Here is a 21415-nt window from a genome sequence, read left to right as displayed (position 1 = left end):
GTGGTTCATCTTGCCCACTTTTGTCTATTTGCCCTGGACGCCATATGCTAAGTCTTAAGTCTGTCTCTGGTGAAAATTATGTAAATATTATGAAAGAGGCACTGGCTCAGAAATTCATTTGCGCCTGCCCCACTGATTATTTTCTATTTATTTGCAAATCAAGACCCGGTGGAAGTGAGACGACCAGAGGATGTCTAAGAAGACAATAAACGCGCCTGTATGACCAAATTAAACACCTTGGAAGATGAAAATACTAATTAATTATTTGTATTTACCGGTTATATTTATCATGAAAACGATTCTATGATTTTATTGCCTTTTTTTCTTACCTCGCCTTTAGATCTGGTCAACAGTGCTGATATTGTCAAGGCGCAGATGTCTGGGAGCCCCCACAGGGTCCCATGGGACCGCCAACCCTATTAGAACAAATGTGTTCTGCTATTGTAAATAGGCACGTTTGCTTCGCCCGTCCTATTACAGCCGACGCATGATCAATAGGCTGATAACACAGGAACATCAATATAAGCGACAGAACAATGAGGGATATCATCGAACATCTATCTTAATATAGCCAGCTACAAGGGCCCTGACAAAGTGAATAGCTCATGAAAATTCCGCCCCACGAATTCCCATCTCCTATCCAATATGCACAAACACACTCCCAGCTGCCGGGGCTATTATTTTCGTATTTCAATTTGACACCCCAGCCTTTCATGCTAATTCTATTATTCTTGGAAGTTTATGTGATTTCATATCACTAGAAATCGGTAATGTATTATAACCCTTTGGGCTAAAATAAACTGAATCCCTGCAGTAGCCACCGGGAAAATAATTACTTTCATATCAAAACTCTGCAGGAGTCGAACGGGTCTTTTCGCCTCCGGCTCGTAACCTCATTTCAGTGTAGCTTATAGATGAATAAATTTGTTAAAGCAATACACAAAATACAACATGGTCGTGGGAGAAGGAGCTACAAATAAGCTCTATTTAGGGCCATGCACGCTTAAGTTTGTTTTATACAATCGATTTATTTATGAAAAAACTTACATATATAAATATCTTAATACTTTGTACAACGTTTGAGGTTTTGTCTTGTTTTTTTCTTGTTTTTTTCTTTTACAGTTTCTTGCAGGGAGCTGCTGTTCAATAAACATCTGATAGCCCACCACACACATACACAAATGTTTCACACAAATATTTCCCCTAATCAGAATATAAATATGTCAATGAAAACGATACGTTTCGATATGTCGACTTTTTTTCCTCTTCGCTTAATCTGCGGTCGTGCAATATCGACACGCTCCTCCGTTTCTACTACGATTTCATTTATTCCATATCGACGTCAACTGAGTCTTTGTCGGTGTCCTTGTTGCTTGTCGCTGATTCTGAATTTTGTGGTGGATAGTCAGGTAACGACTGCTCCTTTTTCTCCGACTGTGGAGACTTTGGATCGACGGGGTCTAACTCTATATCTTGTGGGCATCTTTCGTTACAGCTGCCCGCCGAGTGACCATTAATGGTAGTCTGTGGTGAACTGCTCTGTGGTGAACACGTTATGTTGCCCGACTGACTGACCTGGCCTTTGATTGCTCGCGCGCCGCTGTTGTTTACACTGTTGGTCTCCTTGGCGTTCCTGTCTCCTAGGTTTCCAGCAAAGGTACTGTCAGCAGCTGGCCCTTTCTGGCCATTTTCAGCATCAGGGCCTGGTGCTGTGCTCTTCAAAGCAGTCTGTGGAACAATGAAACCGAGAGGTTGTGTAATAGGGTACAGTAAAAAATGTCCTTTCCCTATCAAAGGCCGTGGAGCCGGTACTGGGAAGTCCATAGGCGGCTTGCGCCTCGGCCTGGAGTCCGATAGAAGGCTTTCCACACTGAAGGGATTGAGTTTTTGAAGAGTGGAAGACCGACTATTGGAGCACAGGTTTGACTGCTGACCGCTGTCGGACGAGTCCAGCTCGGATCCACTCGCGTCTTGGTCTGCGGTTCTTTGGTTCTGGAGTTTCTGTGGTGTTTGGTCACAGCTTGGTTGCGTTTGGTTTCGGCCCATGTCGTAATGGATGCTTTGTTCATTGTCCGTTACTTGTGACAAGCCACTGTCACTGTCAGATCCTGGGGTGTGAAATAAGTCCCCGGAAATGAGTTTGTTCTGCGACTTTAAAAGCCTTCTTTCGTGTTTCCTTTTCTTTTTCTCCATCCTCTCTAGTTCTCTGCGCGCAATTTCCTCTGGGTCCATTGGCTCGCCACTGCAGGACGTCGGATGGGAGTTGTGTGCAGGTCGCCCCGGCCCCTTTTTCGTGTTTTCCTTTTTTCTCCATTTCGCTCTTCGGTTTTGAAACCATACCTAAACATGAAAAGGAAAAAAAAAAACATTTATGTTCACGTCATTAAAATAAAGCCAAGTGTGCTGAGACAAATACATATAAAAAATATAGGCCTTCTTTTAAACATAATATATGCAAATTAGATTTACGTTATGTGTATAGCTATATATTCTCCTATACAAATTATATATACATACACATTATATTAGAATATTTATAATATACAATACAGTATATTATAGGCCTATTTACTGTATTATTTGTGTTGTTTTTGAAACATTAAACATACAAGTATTAAAACACATTTTGCTTAATTATGAGTTGCCAGTATTTTATAGAATGTTGTAAATTTACTGAATATGTATTATAAATGTGGTATTGTTATAATATAATTTAAAATAAAACGCAATTATCCAAACAACACATTTTAGAATAATGTTATGGTTCAAAAAGATCATCTTGAATGCTGCTGTAAAAGAAGGCCACATCCTAAATGAATTACATTACGCTCCATGCAATTTAAAGCAAAGAGTTTTGATTTATAGGCCAAATGTTTGATTCTATGTTTTCAGATAAAAAATAATGATAATTAACTTACGCCTGACAGACATGCTATTTTGCACAAAGAAATATGTTCTCTCGAACGGAGTAATATATCAATTGAATGTAATTATTTAGCCTAGTAATATTTTATAAGGATCGCGCACAATTATTCATGTAGGCCTATATTTTCCCTCAATTTCGCAAAACATTTAACCCGACTGTATGTAATAGAGAATCAAAAATATTTGTAAATATATCTATTAAAGCTAGCCTATTCTATTTTTGTGCAGTGATCTCTTTATATATATTTTTCTGCTAACAGTGGGGCCTAGTTTATAGTTTACAAAATACAGTACAAAACTACAAAAAGACGTCTAAAAAATTTCATGTAAAAACACTTTTTTAAAATAAATTATAAACCTTAATGAAGACCATTTAAAAAGAAGAAGAAGAAGAAGCATTTTCATAATAAGCACATCCCCTGTTTTATACAAATAACATTAGGCTATGAAAGAAAAATAGCAGAACAAAGAACAAGGGGAAAAACAAAAATAATAAGACATGGCTATTCATAAAACCATGTTGTGTTTACACCAAAATCATTTTGGATTCATCTGTTCATAACGTCACAGCACAACACGTGAAAAATAAATTTATTGTATTTACCTGCACTCTCGATTCTATCAAATCCAATCTCAGAGCAAGCGCTTCCCTCATGAACACATCTGGATAGTGACTTTCATTAAAAGCCTTCTCTAATTCTTCCAGCTGCCAGCCAGTGAAATTGGTACGAGTTCGTCTTCTTTTACAACCCGGGCTATCCTTGTCTGGATCACCCGAATCTACATGAAAAACAATAAATTAGCATCGCTTGTAACTTGCACAGTTACAGTGGGCCCACTGATATTCTTCGTATAGTGTTTATTTGTCTGCATGAGCGTTTACTGTTAACGCGTAAGAAAGGATAGAGAAAACGAACGCCATCAGTTGTGTTTTCTTGCTAATGTAACTATAAATAATACGAAGAGATGGAAGTTGTCTACATGCTGTCAAGAATTTTGTAGAATATTTTATATTAGCCTCTCTTCCTTATAAAAGTCATTCTGCTTTAATTCCAGTAAACTAGCTTGAACACATGAGCGAATGAGAGAATCCTTTCTTTTGTTTCCCCTGGCTATTCCTCAAAGCTTTATGGGGGGGAAAATAAATGTATATTTTTGTTTTACAACATGACAGAAACATGATTTTTTTCTTCAATCAAAAACCATTATGCCAGTTTAGGACAAGTGCGTGTTTGCTTACCTGTCAGTTTGTACTGCTGGTTATCTCCATTCATACCGCAGCCAGACAAGAGAGGGTTAGAATTCACCACGGACGCCGTGCAGGAGCCGTTAAGTAATCCTTCTATTGAGAAAGGAACCGCGGCCGTAGATTGAAGTTGATGACCGGCTAATTCGTACACATGATGGTGGCTTAGATGGTACGGAAAGCTCACCATCCCACCGAGCGAGCCTCCGAACTGGGCATGAGGTGGATCCAGTATCCTGCTGTCCATCATCTCCCAGGCAAAAGGAAACGACGTCTGGTGGTTGGTGATGTGAATTTAAAAAACATGCAGCGAGAGTGGCCAGCGAGGAGGGGACATGATGTGAAGAGTAGGATGAGCTGTTCTTTATCAACACGAAGCTTCCAATAATTAGCTTAGGCTCTGGGAATTTGAGACCAATGAGAAGCGTTAATCGGCGCTGACGTCAGAGACGTAGTCCGAAAACGCTTTCCATATCGATTGCTAATTAAACCTGACATCCACCTCAATAAACAATATCAGAGCTGTCACAACAAGACAGGAGGGCTTTGATAAGAACTACATCACGACTACACAGGGGGCCTTAGAGGGAGAGCGATCAGATTTGATACCCAGTTAAATGCTAAATAGACACTGAAATCTCACCTCGGACTGCAGCCACACACAGAGCGGCGGATTCATCACCGTTTGAATCAATGTCCCTCTATCCATATCAAATCTTTTGCACACACAAACAAACATAAAAAAGAAAAGAAAACGGGAAACCGGGTGAAAACAAACACACACCCATACCGACTCGTCAAGTCGAAATGTTGCCATGTGAACAGGTAAGATTCCTAGCGCACTGTTGACAAATTGACCAACCCACTATCTAATCTGGTTATTTACGTGGCGATTCTTGGGCAACTTGTCAAAAGTCAAGCCGAAGATATCCGTCGAACAGAGCTGTCAAATGTAATTCCGAACTACAACCAGACGCGCCACAATGCTTTCAAAAATAAGGAGAGTGAGAATGATGCGAACCTACTCGTTTGATAACGCTGGAGGAATAAATGAACTTTTAATTACACGAATCGCTAATTAGAAGGCACTCGACATTTAACAGAAAATTAGATATATTTCCCCAGCCATGGCACTCCGGTGTAATTAATGTCATTTAAACAGCTGATGTACAAATTGTGCGCGGGTTATTTGTGGTCATTGTGTGTAATATCATGCTTGCTTTAACTTACAACAGTTGCTACACCTCTGAAACAATATTCGGTTATTAACGTAAGTCGCTCTCCCATGAGTATTAGGCTAATTAATATTATATATAGTTTAAATTATAAAAAAAAAAAATTCCCAACTAGACAGTCTGTCAGTATGGAAAACAAAATTAAAAAAAGAACAGTGAGAAAATAAAATGGTAAATAAGTAATAATTGTTTATCATTTCATATTGTGAATTAAATCTAGATCAGACTATGTCACCTTTATCTAACATTATCATTAATTAATCTTACAGTAATATAGCTATGTGTTATATTTAGGCAAGTGAACTGTCTTTTTGAATAGCCTACAGAATGGTAATCAATCCGACCGCTTTAAGAGGCCGTCCTGTCTCCCCCTCTCATTACAGAGAATTAATTCCACTTTATTTGGCCAGCGTCTGGAGTTGTCATAATGTTAATCTGAGTTGAAATTTCGCTCCCCGCTCACTCCCTGACCCTTGGCACTCGGATTGGCGTGTTGTAATAACCTGAATCTTTCAACAGAGGCCCTGATAATTGTTACCTTATTAGCATGCAAATTGTTTAATTAATATTATTATGAGGAACTATATAATCCGTTCGTCTCTTGACCTCGAGCCCAAATAGCACCCCGCATTTCAATGTTTAAATTTTAATGAACCCTTTAAATATGTCTCATGATCTATAGCCTTTTATCCCTTTATCTCACAGAGAGTGCTTTTAGAAGTTTGAGGAATCCTTGAATGTTATTTTCTGTGTCTTCAACTTATTTTATAATACTGTACACAAGTATGAATAATTCGGTTATCCAGATCCCTTTTTGAACATCAGAATTCTATAATTGCAGCTTTGACAGTTCAGGGCGCGGTCCCGTCCTGGCGCGATCTTGGCTCAATGAAAAGCAGCCCTTGACACGCGTTCCCGGGAGACATTGCATTTAAATCCGTTTTTCTACAACCAAGTGGCATTGTCAGATCCAAGCTTTAATTAACCCGATAATAAGACGAACACGACTTGCTTTCAGGGCCGTTGTTAGACTGTCTTATTTGCCATTTATTTGGATTCTGAAGTTTCATTCACAATTTAGGCCGTGTTCAGTGGGCCACATTTATAAATAATGTCTTTTATTGATCATAGACGAATGTAATGTTGTAGGCTATTCCTAAAATGATAACTGGACATCTGATTTGGTTTATTAAACATAAGCACGTTTATCTCGTCTTAGTGGATCACGGGGCGTTGTGTTCCACTTTATTTAGTAGATTTCAGTCAACTTAAGGCCAAAATAAAATAAACAAACGTGTCATGGTGTGGTGCAAAAAGTGTGCAACTTTGGAAAGGTGGCTATGATGAAAAACATTAATGATAGACATTTTAGTAAGTCAACAACGTTATTAGATCAACGTTCAGAGGAAAAGACGGAGGCAGGACTGGACCTCATCCACAAAACAAACACACCGAGTAGCCTATATCACCAATTACACTACATTCCCTGCGTTCATCCTCAAGCCCATTCCCCGGAGTTCTCATATGCCTGGAGCCATTATATAACTGGGGCATAGCCTATCTTAAAATCCCAACAACCGTACTCAAGATGTCTTATAATTAGCAGGTGGAATTTCAGGTACAGGAAGTTATCTGAACTCAAAAAAGATGCACTGGAGCGTACCTGAGCAAAACCCACCCAAAGCTACCCTTGAAACCATGCCTCTGGCGGAAAATGAGCATGTGCAATCAAGTAGACGTCACTGACCCCATTAACAGCAGGTGTTCAGATGTAACGCCTAACCAAACAAACTAATCAAAGCGCCCATCCAACACCGACGCCCGCATCACTAACATTACATAAAACCAAATTCATTTTTAATTAGGCTAGCAAATTAATACGCAACAGCTGAGGAGTTTAATTACTCAATTAACTTCACGCGCGTTCATTTTTAACTATCTAAATTAAGCTGCACATTATTCGATTTGATGATAATTATAGTATTAAATCTAAATTAATTGTTGTGGATGATTTGATACGACGAGATGCAGCTCCAATTAAAGAAAAAGACTTGGCTCTAGTGTTTTAAACCAAATCCTTTGATTCGATTTTAGCAGGCAGGAAACGCGGTTTCCAAATTTTCTCTGATCCTGAAAATTTCCCCCCCTCTTCTTAATCCCTACAATTAAAAGTTTCCTCCATCTAATTATCTGTAATTGTGCTGCTGTCAGAGTAGAATGGAGAAGTGAAAGCGATTCCGTTAATCTCCTGCCAGGTCGGTAGCTCACGTTGTAGGGATCTGAGGCACGGAGAGCGTTAACTATTATCCACAGCCTGGCCATCTGCTGCTGTAGAAAATCCAAAGCCCAGGAGATCTGCATATATCCACATCGTAAACGAGGAAAGATGTTTTAATTAAGAGAAATCAGGTTAACTTAGCGCTAATTAACAAGCTATCTTCTTAATGAATTGTGTGTGCTGCCCTCTTTCTATGAAGCGAGATGGACATAGGCCTATTTCATTTCCAAAAACCAGTCCCCACTGCACCATCCATGACAGGTGCATTATGCTCACCCGTTTATTAGACCTCCTAAATTTTACACTACTAAGCTTAATCAACATCAGCGACTCGCTCGCATCAGTTCCAAGTCACTTTAAGCGTGCGTCGACGTGCCTAATTGATAAAAGTTATATTGCTCATTCATGAGCTTGTGTCTTTTTAATTACCACTCTTCAAAGCCAATTTAGTCATAAATCGAATACATGAGCGCCATCAAGCGGCGGCCCGTTTCCAATAGCATTCATATTTTAGACCTCTTTTCTAAGCAAAACTATTGTTTTTGCTATATTGAAGCTATTTTATTTTACTTTAATTCTATATACGCTATAGCACTCATATATATTTAAGCACCACAATCATGTTGTATAAGAGAAAAAAAAGACATTCTTTTCAGCTCACACAAAGTTCACATCTAGGGTTACAGATAAAAATGTAAAGCTGAGGCTTTGAAGGATATGTCTCTGATCATATATTCATAATAATGTTTTCAATCTTATAATCATTCTTAAAAATAAAGGTTCCATAAAGATCCTCTTCTTGTTTTGTCTTTTGTATCTTATATATATATTTAATTTGGTAAAATCTTGAATTCTCTCTTAAAAGCATTTTCTTCAAATAACAAAGAAGCTTTAAAGAATCCATTCTCTTGTGACATCAGGCTGTAAAACCCTTTTGGTTCTACCTGAAGCCTTTATTTTCAAGAGCGTATAACATCTGAACATAAACTGTAGGCAAATCAGACCTTTCTTTTTTAAAAAGTAAGTGCTGAAAATTTGTTGTACTTTTTCCCGACATTTAGACAAACGGTAATATTTACACATCCAAACCTGCTTTGCAATTCTTAATAAGAATTACTGATATGTCCAATCACAAAAGCTTAACAAGCCTTCAGATGCAATGGTTTATTACGCGCAATTATCATTCAGACAGCCTATCAAAATTCAATCATGCATAAAGGGATTATTAACCAAGAATAATACTATCTCATAATAGAAAATACGTTGGATTGCTTCCCTTCAATTTGTCGTGGCAGTAATTACTATCCAATTTAGAGTCACTGCCTAGCTTATATTTCTGGATGCGCTCAACTGAATGTAAGGACAAAACAAAGAAAGACTTATTTGTTCATAGTTGGACTCAAGGAGTTGGTCATCGCTGGGTCACTGAATGCACTTCAGAGCAAACAAAGTTTAAAAATAAACTTCAGTGGTATGTTTTTATCCTGACTGTTTCTCCAATATTTAAATCCAAGTCACTTTGTTATGGCTGTGTGAATTCATTATAATGTAACTATAAGAATTTTCATATATAATGTTTGCATTGTGTCCCTCTGAATCTCACACCTGTGAGGATTTTCAGTGCTGAGTGCTTAAAAGTGTAGTCACATTTCAGCAGGAAACCCACACAGTTTAGAAGGTGTGAATGTGCGTATGAGGCATGGTATGTCAAACACACCTACAAAAAAAAAAAAAGTGAAATGCTTTGCAAGTACTGGACAGCTGGGAAATTTGTGACACCGCTGACAGGGTGAGTGAGAAATGGTGATGAGCGGCCCCTAAACAAAAGCGTTTATGATGCTATTTGACAGACACTGTCACCGCACAGAGAAATTGAGGGTGGCATTTTGGCAGAGAGCCATCGCACATTTGTAGGCATAAACGTTTGCTCTCGCAAAGACGGGATAATAAGCAGATATGAAATTATTACAATCATTTTACTATTCAAGCAGACAGAGTTTCGGCAACGTAAAGGAATCCCGATGATGAAGCAGGTGTTCTCTGAGAGGTGCCATCTGGCAGCAAAATTAGCAGCTTATGAGCCAGGTGCTCTTGTACTAGGGACGAATCTGAGATGAGCTCAAAAGTGATCTTTTACACGGGCCTCCAGGAGCATGACTGAGCACTGTTGCATAATAAGAGGCGACAACTGGGTGGTCTTTGTTTCGAATGAATTAAATGTGTTTGCGCGAGGGTGTTTATGCGTGTTGTGTAAACCTATTTTGCAAATATAGGAATTTCAGATCTTTAAATTGGATCACTGCTTGAGTGATCAATACACTAATTAACCTGTTAAGAGATTATTGAGGGTTTCAGAATCCATGTGTTTTCACAGCCTGAGCATTAGCTGTTAATCTTCCTGACTACATTCATTATTCACGCTCATTTCATGTATAGATGCTTTTAATGGGATAGTTCACCTTAAAATTAAAGTTCTGTTATTTAGTCACCCTCATGTTTTGAAGAATATTGGACTTTCACTACATGAAAGCAAAAAAAAAAAAACTGTGAGACATTCTTTAAATTATCTTCTATGTTCAACAGAAAAATTACAGGTTTGGATCAGGGTGAGTAAATGATGAGATAATTTATATTTTTGGGTGAACATGAATAACAATAACATGGTGTGCAGAGCTGGGTAGTAACTGATTACATGTAATCTGGATTTCAAAAATTAGGTACTTGTAATGAGATTAAATTACATTTTAAAATACTCCTAATCAGACTACAGTTAAATTATTATTGATTATGTGATGACATATTATTCACACAATATCAATAAATTATTCATAATTTATTGATTCTCCTTAATTACTCTTTTTTGTCATTTAAATGTTCCTTTCTGAAATAGCCTACCACTTATATACATTTAGAAAGTCTTCCAGTTTTGTGGACATCACATAAAGATCAGTCACTAGTTAGGTGGCTATAATTACATATAGTACATAGTCATGTAATTCTTTTCTGTCATGTAATTTGGAATCAGTAATGGACTACAATGTGTAAGTAATCTACACAGCTCTGTGTCACTGTGTAACTCTAGGTTATTACCCATCTTCCATATGAGACAACACTTTTGGAAATAAATGTTCCAAAAGAGGATATTTTCCCTGATGCCATAGAACAGATGTGCTCAAACTTTTTAATATTTAAAAAATTATTAAAATGTAAATAGCAGGTTTTTTATTTTAAATTATTTGTTAAATAAATTCACTTATTTTTGGCCCTGGGCCCTGGTTTGGGCATAGCCATAGAAGAACCATTTTTGTTTCCCGAAGGAATCTTTCAGTGAACAGTTAAAAAAAAAAAAAAAAAAAAAACCCTTTCCCATTATAAAAAAAATCCTGTTGTCCATTGGAAAGGTTCAATGAACATTCCATGGAACCATCAATGTCAAAAAAGAACCTTAATTTTTAAGAGTGTAAAGCAACATATAAAACATAAATATGGCTGTTAAATTAAAAGTAAAATCACAAGATTTAAATCAGGAGATCTAAAGTAAAATCATCTTTTTAAAAATCCTGACTAGACTTTCTCAGTTGGTGCTGTTTTGTAACTGTAAAGTGTTCTTGGGATAAGTTATCAAAAGGCATTCAAGCCTTTTAGTAAATCATACCAAGCAAATGTGGTAAAACTTTGTATTGATTCTCTCAGGGTTATAGATGCAGACATAGAACAAAATGCCAAATCTCGCATGACAGATCGTAAAACATAATGCCCTTATTTAATTGAATGATCTGTGTTCATGTATAGAGACGTACTTCATTTAAAACAACACAAACTCTAATACTGACAATTTACTGCCTGCGATTCCATAGCATAAATTGATAGTAACATTGAAACCATAATGAAAAATAATTATTAGAAGTCTTACATTTGAATTCAATTTAGTGAGGCTCACTCAAATAGAAAAAGAAACAACATTACTGCCACCTTGTGGTGAAATTATACAGGCAAAGCGCAATAAATTGCACAGAATATTTTCCAATTCCAGTTTGAGATGTTTCATTAAAGAACTCAGAACTCATTGATTTCCTTAAAGACTGCTATTGTCAAAGCTGTTCTCAAGACCGAATCCTGTCATAGCTAGCAATGTTAAAGTCTCTTTTATCCTTGACCTTATTGACTTTTCTGATGGTAATTTGCCTGTACCTTCTCTTTTGTTACAGGAAGCATTAGAACAAACAGATCTGCAGCAATCAGAGTCCCTTTTTCTAACGCCTCTTCTCCATGTTGTCAAAATGCTGACAGGTGATCCCAGTCCTCCGCTGATAGCTGGTGTGATGTATTATCTGGCAAGAGTCAAAAAGAGAAAACACAGCCCTTATTGGTCATACGAGATGACACATACAACCACAATGTTCCAGAGTCATTTTCAGCACTGTCATTGTGACATTTAGCTTTCCAGCACTGGGGACTGGAGACAATAATCTACATCTGCAAGATTAGCCACCAATTGATAATTTTGTATTTATTGTATTTACTTCACAATATATTTGTGAACAGATTAGGATATATATCTGAACCATGTTTAGCTATTCCTTGATGTTAACAGTACATTAATTATTAAAATATGAGTTATCTGAATTACACTTAATACTAGAGCACATTTAAAACAGCAGCTGCTGACCAAAGTGCTGTACAATCTAACAATAGTTATACAAAACAATTAAGCACAGTTATATAAACATACATATTGAAATAATTACATAACTTACATTTAAACATGATAATTTCTCATGTATATTATTTTGTATTAATTCCTGTATATTTTTAGTTGTCATTTTTTTATATTAAAATCTTCTTCTTAAGAAAACATTCTCAAGAACGTACTGTAGTTATTTACGCAAAGCGCAATTTCATATGTCGCATTCAAATATTTCAGATCTCTATGGTAGTGATTTTTTTAGTTTGTTTGTTTTTTAACTTACTAAAAAAAAAAAAGATGAATCACGGCCTCTGGTGGTATTTTCTGGAAATCTCCAGCAATAACGTGATTGCGTCAGCAAGAACGTAACTAGTCAGGGCGTGACAAAGGCTGTCTGAAGCCAGAAACGATAAGGAACGCTTAAAACAGCAGTACCGGAAGCACTATTTTGCAAAGATGCTTTTCACTTGTAAAACAGTCAGTGCTAATATGTGTTTTTCTTTTCCCTTGGTATAATAGCGCAGATTCGTTATTTGAGCCAAAAATGAAACAATCCTTATGTACTATTTTTTTGTGTATATATTTTTAAAAGATAAGAATTGTGTTCCTTTGGTTGGGCTCATACAGCCCTGTTGAAAAAAAACAGCATAGACTGGTATGTTTTGACGCTGGGATGCTGGTTTAAGCTGGTCCTTTGCTTGTTTATGCTGGTCATTTGCTGGTTTAAGCTGGTCATTTGCTGGTTTATGCTGGTCCTTTGCTGGTTTATGCTGGTCATGTGCTGGCAAAGGACCAGCATAAACCAGCAAAAGGACCAGCATAAACCAGCAAAGGACCAGCTTAAACCAGCATCCCAGCGTCAAAACATACCTAACCAGCATATGCTGTTTTTTTCAACAGGGAGTAAGCACTCAGAACAGGTCTATAATGATATATGAATGTTTAGTGTACTTTAGGTTTATTGGATTTACAATATTCGGTATTTATAATTGTGGATTATTTTTATGTCCCTTAGTATGGAAGAGAAACAAATCCCCATCTATTGAAAATCAGGATAGCACAGTAAAGAAAAGCAACGTGGTGAATGTATTGCATTTCACATTGTCTTTTTTATTGAACTTTCAGAATTACAGAATTCACAGTTCATTGGACTTTTCGATTTTTTTTTAAACTTTACAGATTCGAAATAAATACAATGTAAAGGCTGTTTGAAAATGAGCAAAATTGGGTTTTGAGTTACTTCGTTTAGTTTGATGAATATACAATTGTCCTAATAACAAAAACAAATCAATAATAAATATTTTTCGTTTAGAAGTCATATTAATTAGAATGAGGGAAAGCATATGTTAAATTTAAGACTAGGATACAGTTAATTTGAACACTTAATGACTGCACTGCAGTGTGTCATGAGTTCTGTTCCATACTTTCTCCTCGAATGGCAACATCAATAAAGGGCTGTCTGAGACAAATGGCACGTAATGAACTTGTCAATTGACGATCGTTTCAGCGTGTTGCTTGGCGTTATGGGGGGAAACGCAGCAGAAATAAAATACATACAACTTACGTGATGCTTGCTGCTGTGGAACACCCTGCCATAAACTGCCGAATACAATTTATAAACCTCGAGTACTTTTATTTTGAAAAAACAATCTCCTGTAGCAGATTCACACCTCCAGCGATGACATCTCAAAAAACAGCAGACGACTAACTACAAAACCCCAAACACCGCCGCTGCGCTTGGCTCGAAGCTAAAAGCTTTAACTAACGTTAGATAACTAACGTTATCTAAAGAGGATTTGCGCACAATTTCGGTAAGATACACATTTACTGTTTTGTCAATTAATATACCTCGGTTAACATGTTCGTTTTTAACGCAAAACAGACGACAACCAGTCATTCCTGGTTTCTCTATGCTTATTAATTCGCCTTATTTAGACTCGATAACAGGCGTTTGATTTAACCTCACCCGGCTCGGTCTTTTATTAAATGTTTTTTTTATTATGGTCATGTTTATTGTATCACATTTTAATGACAATCAAGAGTTCGTTTATCGTTCGCTGCGCCTCCCCCTTACATTAGAGTTCATAACAACCATCTATTGAGATGTTCGCATATTATTCTGTATGATTCAGCTTGAGTTGGTCGGTGCTCATAGTGAAGCCACGACAGTTACGTAACGTAATAGCCTCAGCTTAATATAGTAAACAGGATCATCTTAACTCTTGCCAGGCCTTCCGCATTTAAAGCATGTTTTACTCATTGTGTGGATTCATGATGTTTGGATTGGCAGCTTGTTTGATTGATATATGACAACAGGCTTTGATTTCCTGTTTGCAGTCCAGCAGCTGAGCGCTTGTCACCGCTGTGCCATGGAGTTTCCAGATCTCGGGGAGCACTGCTCGGAGAAGAGCTGCAAACGTCTCGGTATGCATGTAATGTCTGGTTAAACAATGTCACATAGAGCAGGGCTCAATAAAGTTGTTTTTCTATTGGCTTGGTCGGATTTGTCAGATTGTCAGATTTTTACTTTGCTTGTCAGCATTTTCACTGGACTCTAAAAAGATACACAACAATGTACACAATGTTTTTAACAAAGTACACTACTGTTCAAAAGTTTGGGGTCAGATTTATTTTAGTTATTGATTTGATTATTTGGGAAGAAATTCATACTTTTATTCAGGTAGGATAAATAAAATTGATCACTAGTGACAGTAAAGACTTTTATAATGTTACAAAATATTTCTATTCTGGTTTCCACAAAAATATTAAGCAGAGAAACTGTTTTCAACATTGAAATCAGCATATTAGAATGATTTCTGAAGGATCATGTGACACTGAAGACTTGAGTAATGGTGCTGAAAATTCAGCTTTGATATTGCAGGAATAAATTATATTTTAAAGTATATTCAAAATGAAAAGTTATTTTAAATTGTATTAAAACTTCACAATGTTAAATTTTTCACTGTATTTTTGATCAAATGAATGCAGCTTTGGTGAGCATAAGATGTTTTAATGTTTTTCTTTCAAAAACATTTTAAACAGTCTTAACCAACTTTCGAATGGTAATGTGTATATGCCAGAACAAAATATGTCATTCAATGTCTCTTTTTCCAAAAAAATATTTTTACAAAAAAATTGTATATTAGCTAGCTTTTACATTTGCAATAATAGTTGAAATTATAGCCATAATGTAACTCCATGACAGTTATGGGGAAAAAAAAAATAATAATGTATGGTGAACTGCTTATCATTTTAGCAAAATAAACAATAATACAGCACTATCCTGCTTATTACACAGCTGCCAATCAAATAGCCTAAATAAATAAATAAAGATTTTTTTCTGGATGAGCGGTCAGTTATACAGTGTTGCTCTTGGCTTCTGCCATTTTCAGAAGTGCTGTGATTGACCAATCAGAATCCAGAAGTACTGGAGAGTGTGTAACAAAAACTTACGATAGACATGATGCTGAAAATTTTGTGATTTGTTGACCATTTCCAGCCTATTTAAATGAATACTTCTAAGCCTATGACAAGTTGTTCTCGCTTTTTCCACCATTAGTCATCCTTATTGTAAAGCCCTGTACAGCCTGTGAATTATTAATGTTTGTGTATGCGCACGAACTCCACCTGATCACATGTTGAATGGCAAATGCGTTAAATCTCATTAGGTGTGGCATTTCCTGTTTTCTGAACTTTTTTTTTTTTACATGTAACCACAATCTAGTCATGGAACTAATGTGTCAGCCAGGTCGATTAATTTAGCAATATTTGGCCAATTTGAGATTAAAAACACTGTCTGATAATTATACTCTTATTTCTGTTGTGTGATTTCAACATTTAGTGTATATTTGTGTATACATTTTAGTGGATAAATTATTTACAACAGCCATCAGCCACTGAGAAGCCCATATAGGTCACTAAGCTGGTTTTATAATGTTGCTGTGCTCATAGTGATTCAGCATTAGTAGATAAATAAAACTTCCACTGTCCTGTGTGTACACTACAGATTTTCTTCCAATGAAATGTGATGCCTGTGAAGACATTTTCTGCAAAGACCACATAACTTATGCAAATCACAAGTGCACTTCATCATATAAGAAGGTGGGCATAATTGTCTCTAATTAAGAATAATCTTGCCTCGTTGTATATTTTAACCAATGTTTAAAGCACACAGGTTGTGGCTTATACATGTTTGCTTCCTTGTGAAGGATATCCAGGTTCCTGTATGTCCGTTGTGCAACACCCCCATTCCCATTAGAAGAGGGGAAATGCCTGACATCAAAGTTGGGGAACACATAGACAGAGACTGCAAATCTGACCCTGCTCAGAGGAAACGAAAGGTAGGCCAGCCACAAAAAGGAAGGAGAGAAAATGATGTCTCTGTGAAATGAATACCGACTTGGTTTTTACTCACCCCACAGATCTTTACAAATAAATGCTCCAAAGGCGGCTGTAAGCAGAAGGAAATGATCCGGGTGACATGTGACCAGTGCCACTTGGACTACTGTCTCAAACATAGACATCCACTCGACCATGACTGTAAGACTGACGGCAAGCCAGTCTCCAAATCGGGGTTAGTACGGTAGTTTTGTTTTCATACTGCTAAGTTAAGCTCTCTGGAAGACTAGTCCACTAATAATGGTGGGGCTTGTTTTGCAGGCATGCTGCTTTAATGAGAGCTCAAGCCTCCTCTTCCAGTAACGCTGTGGCGTCATCCACTAGAGGGAACTCTAGGACCACGTCCAATGGAGTAACTGGAAACAGACCTCAGAGCAGTAGGTAAGCACATTTTTTTTGGGGGGGGGTATTTGAATGTACACTAACAGTCAGAAGTTTGGGATTGCTATTTTTATTTATTTTTTTTATGTTTTTGAAAGAAGTCTCTTCTCACCAAGGCTTTATGCATTTGATAAAATACAGTAAAAACAGTAATATTGTGTAATGATTATTACACCATTATTTCTGATTCTAATGTTATTACACTTTAAAATAATTACGTTTTAAAATGTTCAAATAGAAAACAATTTATTCATGCAATGGCAAACATTGCATGATCCTTCAGAAATCATTCTAATATGCCGATTTTCTGCTCAAGAGACATTTAGTATTATTAATGTTGAAAACAGTAGTGCAGCTAAATATTCTTGTTGAAATCTTTTTTTTTTCAGGATTCTTTGAACAGAAATTTCAAACGAAAAGCATTTATTTTAAACAGAAATCTTTTGTAACATTGTAAATGTCTTTACTGTCACTTCTGATCGATTTAATGCATCATGTCTTAATAAAAACATTCATTTCATTAAAAAAAAAAAATCTTATTGGTCCCAGACTTTTGAATTGTAGTGTATATAAGACATTTGAGTGTTTTCTCAGGTACTTGTTGCTCTCTGTTGCCCCACAGTGCACAAAGGATAAATGCTGCGTCTTCTCCAATGGTGTCTCCAACAGCGCAGAATGTAATTCCCCCATCAGCGTCATTTCAAGTCGGGCTGGTACGTTGTTCATTTTTTAGATTTTAAATACAATGTCAACCTTTACTCTAAGTTTGACTATTTTTAAACCATGAATTGTGTTTTATTTCACAGACGGAAGAACAGGCCCTCCAGAGAGCATTAGAAATGTCACTGGCTGAATCAGCTCGGGCAAGCCAACCTACTCTAAGGTATTTCTGACCTCTTCTGCCCTAATAATAAACCATCAGATTTTAAAATTATTTTTGAACATTACATTTAGTATTGAAAGTGTTCCATTTAAAAAAGTGTTTTACTGTATTGAAATCTGAAGTCAATGCTAGTATCTAACTTTGTGCATTTCAGCCCTCAGGAGCAGGAGGATCTAGCCTTAGCTCAGGCTCTCGCTGCTAGTGAAGAAGAATACAGGCGACAACAGCAGAGACAACAGGTAGCCAGAAACCTTAGCAGTCAGTAGCATACTATGCTAATAGGACCTCATCTAGGTACATAGCCCTAGTGGCATCTCTGTTTATGTCTAATCTTTTGGGTGCCGGCTCTATTAAATGGTCTGTATTGACTATCAACATTAAGTATCAACATCTGACACATCGTGGGTGAGTGGTAACATCTGGGTGTGCTTCTGGGAATGCAGTAACATTGCAGTATTTACAGAGAGACTGTTAATTAAACAAGAAACTCTTAAAGAGAACAAAATGTTTGCCTATCAATTAAAATTATTTTTCCAATTTTGCGGGGGTGTTCTATTGAACTGGCCTGTGTTTGCATGTCTTATAATTTCAGATTAGAGAAAAAATTATTCCAGAAGCAAGCATGTGTACTTTTGCTATTTTGCTGCAGTGGTCTCTTTAAAATGTGAATTTTAATAAACACTTGGTTTAATATTTGTATAATTGTCATCTTGTTAATATGAATAATACCAAAATGAATTTTATTGCAAAACACTGAAGCTAACGTTTTGGCCAAAAACAAATAAAGTTTATTTAATAATAAAATAATCAATTTATTTAATAATCAAACACTGAGTTGCATGTAAACATTTAAATTATTTACAGTATCACCACCAGGGCTAACCTGCCCTTGCTAACCAGCCGAACTTCAGTCTCTCATTTAGGTCATGTCACCATCAATCAGGTTTTGTTACGTTCATTATGTCTGTGAATGATGCTACTACAGTGATTAAATACTTGATCTCTACTTCTCTTCTCAATCCACAGGGAGGAGTTTTCAAAGAGACCAGCTGCTGCCTGTCTTAATGTGAGGTGGCACTGACCAACTGTAATCTGCCTCAATCTGCACACAAGCACCAACAATGTACCAGTGAGCTGCACATGTCTAGTGGATTTCTGAGTCCAGCATATAAAGCTTCTACTTCCCAAATCAACACATCTGATGGCTGTTGTGTTGTCATTGTTTTTCTGTTTCATGTGCTTCTTAGATGGGCAATTGTGCATATTTGATTTAGCTATCGTGTTAATCTGTCAATCAATGTAGATGTCTTTTGAAATAAATTATTTTAAAGTGTTTATTTCACTCTCTATTGATCACACCTCTAACCAGAACATTGCACACTTTAGTCTTCATTATACATTTTATTTTAAGAGGGGATGTTATACATAAGCAGTGTAAAGGTGTGGTCACATTAGAGACATTTGAGATTTTGGGTGCAAAATGGGAGCTCTGCTACTCTGCGTGGATGAATGTGGTTCAATGTAGATATGGATACAAGACATCTTATAAGAGCTGATGCACCAATAAATTATTGTTTCTTCGTTTTTACAATTAGTGATTCCCTGCAGGTTTGCCATTTTGTTTGATACATAATTACATTCTTGCCATTTTGAATTATCCAGAATTTTTTTTCTTTTCATTTTACATGTTCATTGTGACAAGTCTGACAACAACCTTTCCACTGCATGCTATAGACCATATTTTTTGACAGGAATGGAAATGAGGCTGTGAGGGATAGAAGTACAGTGCATTCAGTGGATTGTACTGTTATTTAACAACATACTGATTGTTTAGCTGATGAAAGTCTTTCCGAGAAAAAAAAAGAAAACTTTCAGTAGACAAAAACTCCATAAAACAGTTTTGAAATTTCTGAGTTGACAAATAAAGTGTATTTGGGTAAAGACAAGGTTTAGAATATTTTTACGCACTCTGTTCATTTTTTTATTTAAAAATAAAATGTTATTTATTAAATGATTTATAAAATGTTTATTTTTGCACTCTACATTAAGAACATGTTAATAAAAATATTTAAAAAATAGGTTTAAAACAAACTAAATAACTACTAATCAATTAGTTTTTGAAAGCATTTCAGCAGATCAGTCAGTTGAACAGTAGAACCAGACCTAGTAAATGATTAATGTTTCCAATAAAGATACTGACATCTGTGAGATGAGTCACAATATGACATGCTGAGACATTAATGGCATTAATATGCATTTTTGTTTTTTAGATGCTGGCAGCACTGCATCAATCTTGCCGTTATTGTGCTCTCCAAACATTAAAAATAAAATAATAGATTAAGTTTCTTTCTTAAAATCTAGAATCTAGGTAATCACTTCCATTATGAAGCCAAAGCGTTCACATGATGTAACCGATGCATTAACACTCAAAAGCTAAGTGCTAGCTCGTCAGAGCTCCATGCCATTTCGTTCAGGGTCATTAAAAAAATTACACCAGACCTCACTTACAGAGAGACAATTACAGGTAATTACACTAACTCGTATTCCGATCAGTTATCGTTTTTTGTTTAATTGGTGATTTAATTTTTGAGCATCATTAAAGACCTCTATATTTCTGGTATATAGACATACTGGAAAACTGCATGCCGCCACATGTTTACTTTACAGAAGTGAAATAGGTGTTTTTTTGGACTGCGTTGAGAGATTGATGACGGTGATGTTGGGGAGATCACAGGTGCAGGTGGGTTTGAGTTAAAGGTATTGTTTTTCTCAACATGAATTCAGGCTTGTTCAAAAAGGGGAAGTCGTGGCCTAATGGTTAGAGAGTCGGACTCGTAATCCAAAGGTTGTGGGTTCGAGTCTCGTACCGGCAGGAATTGAATGCAGAGCACTAATTCCTAGTATGGGTCACCATACTTGGCCACGTCACTTTCACTTTTTAAAAATGTGTGCAGTCATTCCTCATCGTGACAGAAGTGCACTGAGTGCTTTTGCCGTCTGAACAGATTCCCTTCACAGAGTCCATGAGGCAAAAAAACAATTGCACCCTAACTGCACCAGATGTAGGCTGCAGTCGAGCGCAGGGGATGCAGCTGTAAGCATCTGTCAATATTTACAAACTTTTTCAAACTAAATTGTCAATTCAACCATAAGGGGAATGGATCCCTGTATTATGGTTTTATCTTTGTCTGCTGTACTTGCATTGCAAAATCCTGAAGGAATGCTAATTCCTTCATATTTTGGAAATGACCACAAAGGGATGAATCCACTGACTACAAATCAAAAGAATATATATATATATATATATATATATATATATATACAGGTGCATCTCAATAAATTAGAATGTCATGGAAAAGTTCATTTATTTCAGTAATTCAAC

General features: G+C 36.5%; 2 protein-coding genes across 5 annotated transcripts; one reads left to right on the top strand and one right to left on the bottom strand.

Moving 5' to 3' along the window:
* Window positions 1-1127: 1127 nt before the first annotated feature.
* On the bottom strand, window positions 1128-13998 carry LOC107674712 (homeobox protein unc-4 homolog). The gene is made up of 5 exons (XM_016468794.1): window positions 13936-13998; window positions 11876-12015; window positions 4166-4571; window positions 3530-3705; window positions 1128-2340 (listed from the first exon to the last, which is right to left on the bottom strand). The coding sequence occupies exons 3-5, from the start codon at window positions 4419-4421 to the stop codon at window positions 1327-1329; spliced, it is 1446 nt and encodes a 481-aa protein (XP_016324280.1). The 5' UTR covers window positions 4422-4571; window positions 11876-12015; window positions 13936-13998; the 3' UTR covers window positions 1128-1326.
* A 51-nt stretch (window positions 13999-14049) lies between these two features.
* LOC107674713 (AN1-type zinc finger protein 2A-like) lies at window positions 14050-19617 on the top strand. Of its 4 annotated transcripts, none has more exons than XM_016468796.1 (10): window positions 14050-14182; window positions 14709-14795; window positions 16378-16472; window positions 16580-16711; window positions 16793-16944; window positions 17031-17146; window positions 17745-17863; window positions 17957-18033; window positions 18188-18327; window positions 19060-19617. In XM_016468796.1, exons 2-9 carry the CDS (start codon window positions 14741-14743, stop codon window positions 18297-18299), a joined length of 858 nt encoding a protein of 285 aa, XP_016324282.1. In that variant the 5' UTR covers window positions 14050-14182; window positions 14709-14740; the 3' UTR covers window positions 18300-18327; window positions 19060-19617. The 4 variants fall into 4 exon arrangements, with proteins under 4 accessions (XP_016324282.1, XP_016324281.1, XP_016324284.1 ...); XM_016468795.1 differs by having other exon boundaries at window positions 14055-14182; window positions 18188-18272; XM_016468798.1 differs by having other exon boundaries at window positions 14057-14182; window positions 17031-17150; window positions 17782-17863; window positions 18188-18272.
* Window positions 19618-21415: the final 1798 nt, after the last annotated feature.

This window comes from Sinocyclocheilus anshuiensis, unplaced genomic scaffold, assembly GCF_001515605.1.
Source record: "Sinocyclocheilus anshuiensis isolate Anshui unplaced genomic scaffold, SAMN03320099.WGS_v1.1 scaffold152, whole genome shotgun sequence".
Lineage (NCBI taxonomy): Eukaryota > Metazoa > Chordata > Actinopteri > Cypriniformes > Cyprinidae > Sinocyclocheilus > Sinocyclocheilus anshuiensis.
Note: the sequence above shows the minus strand (reverse complement) of the source record. Positions and strands in the feature narration are given on the sequence as shown.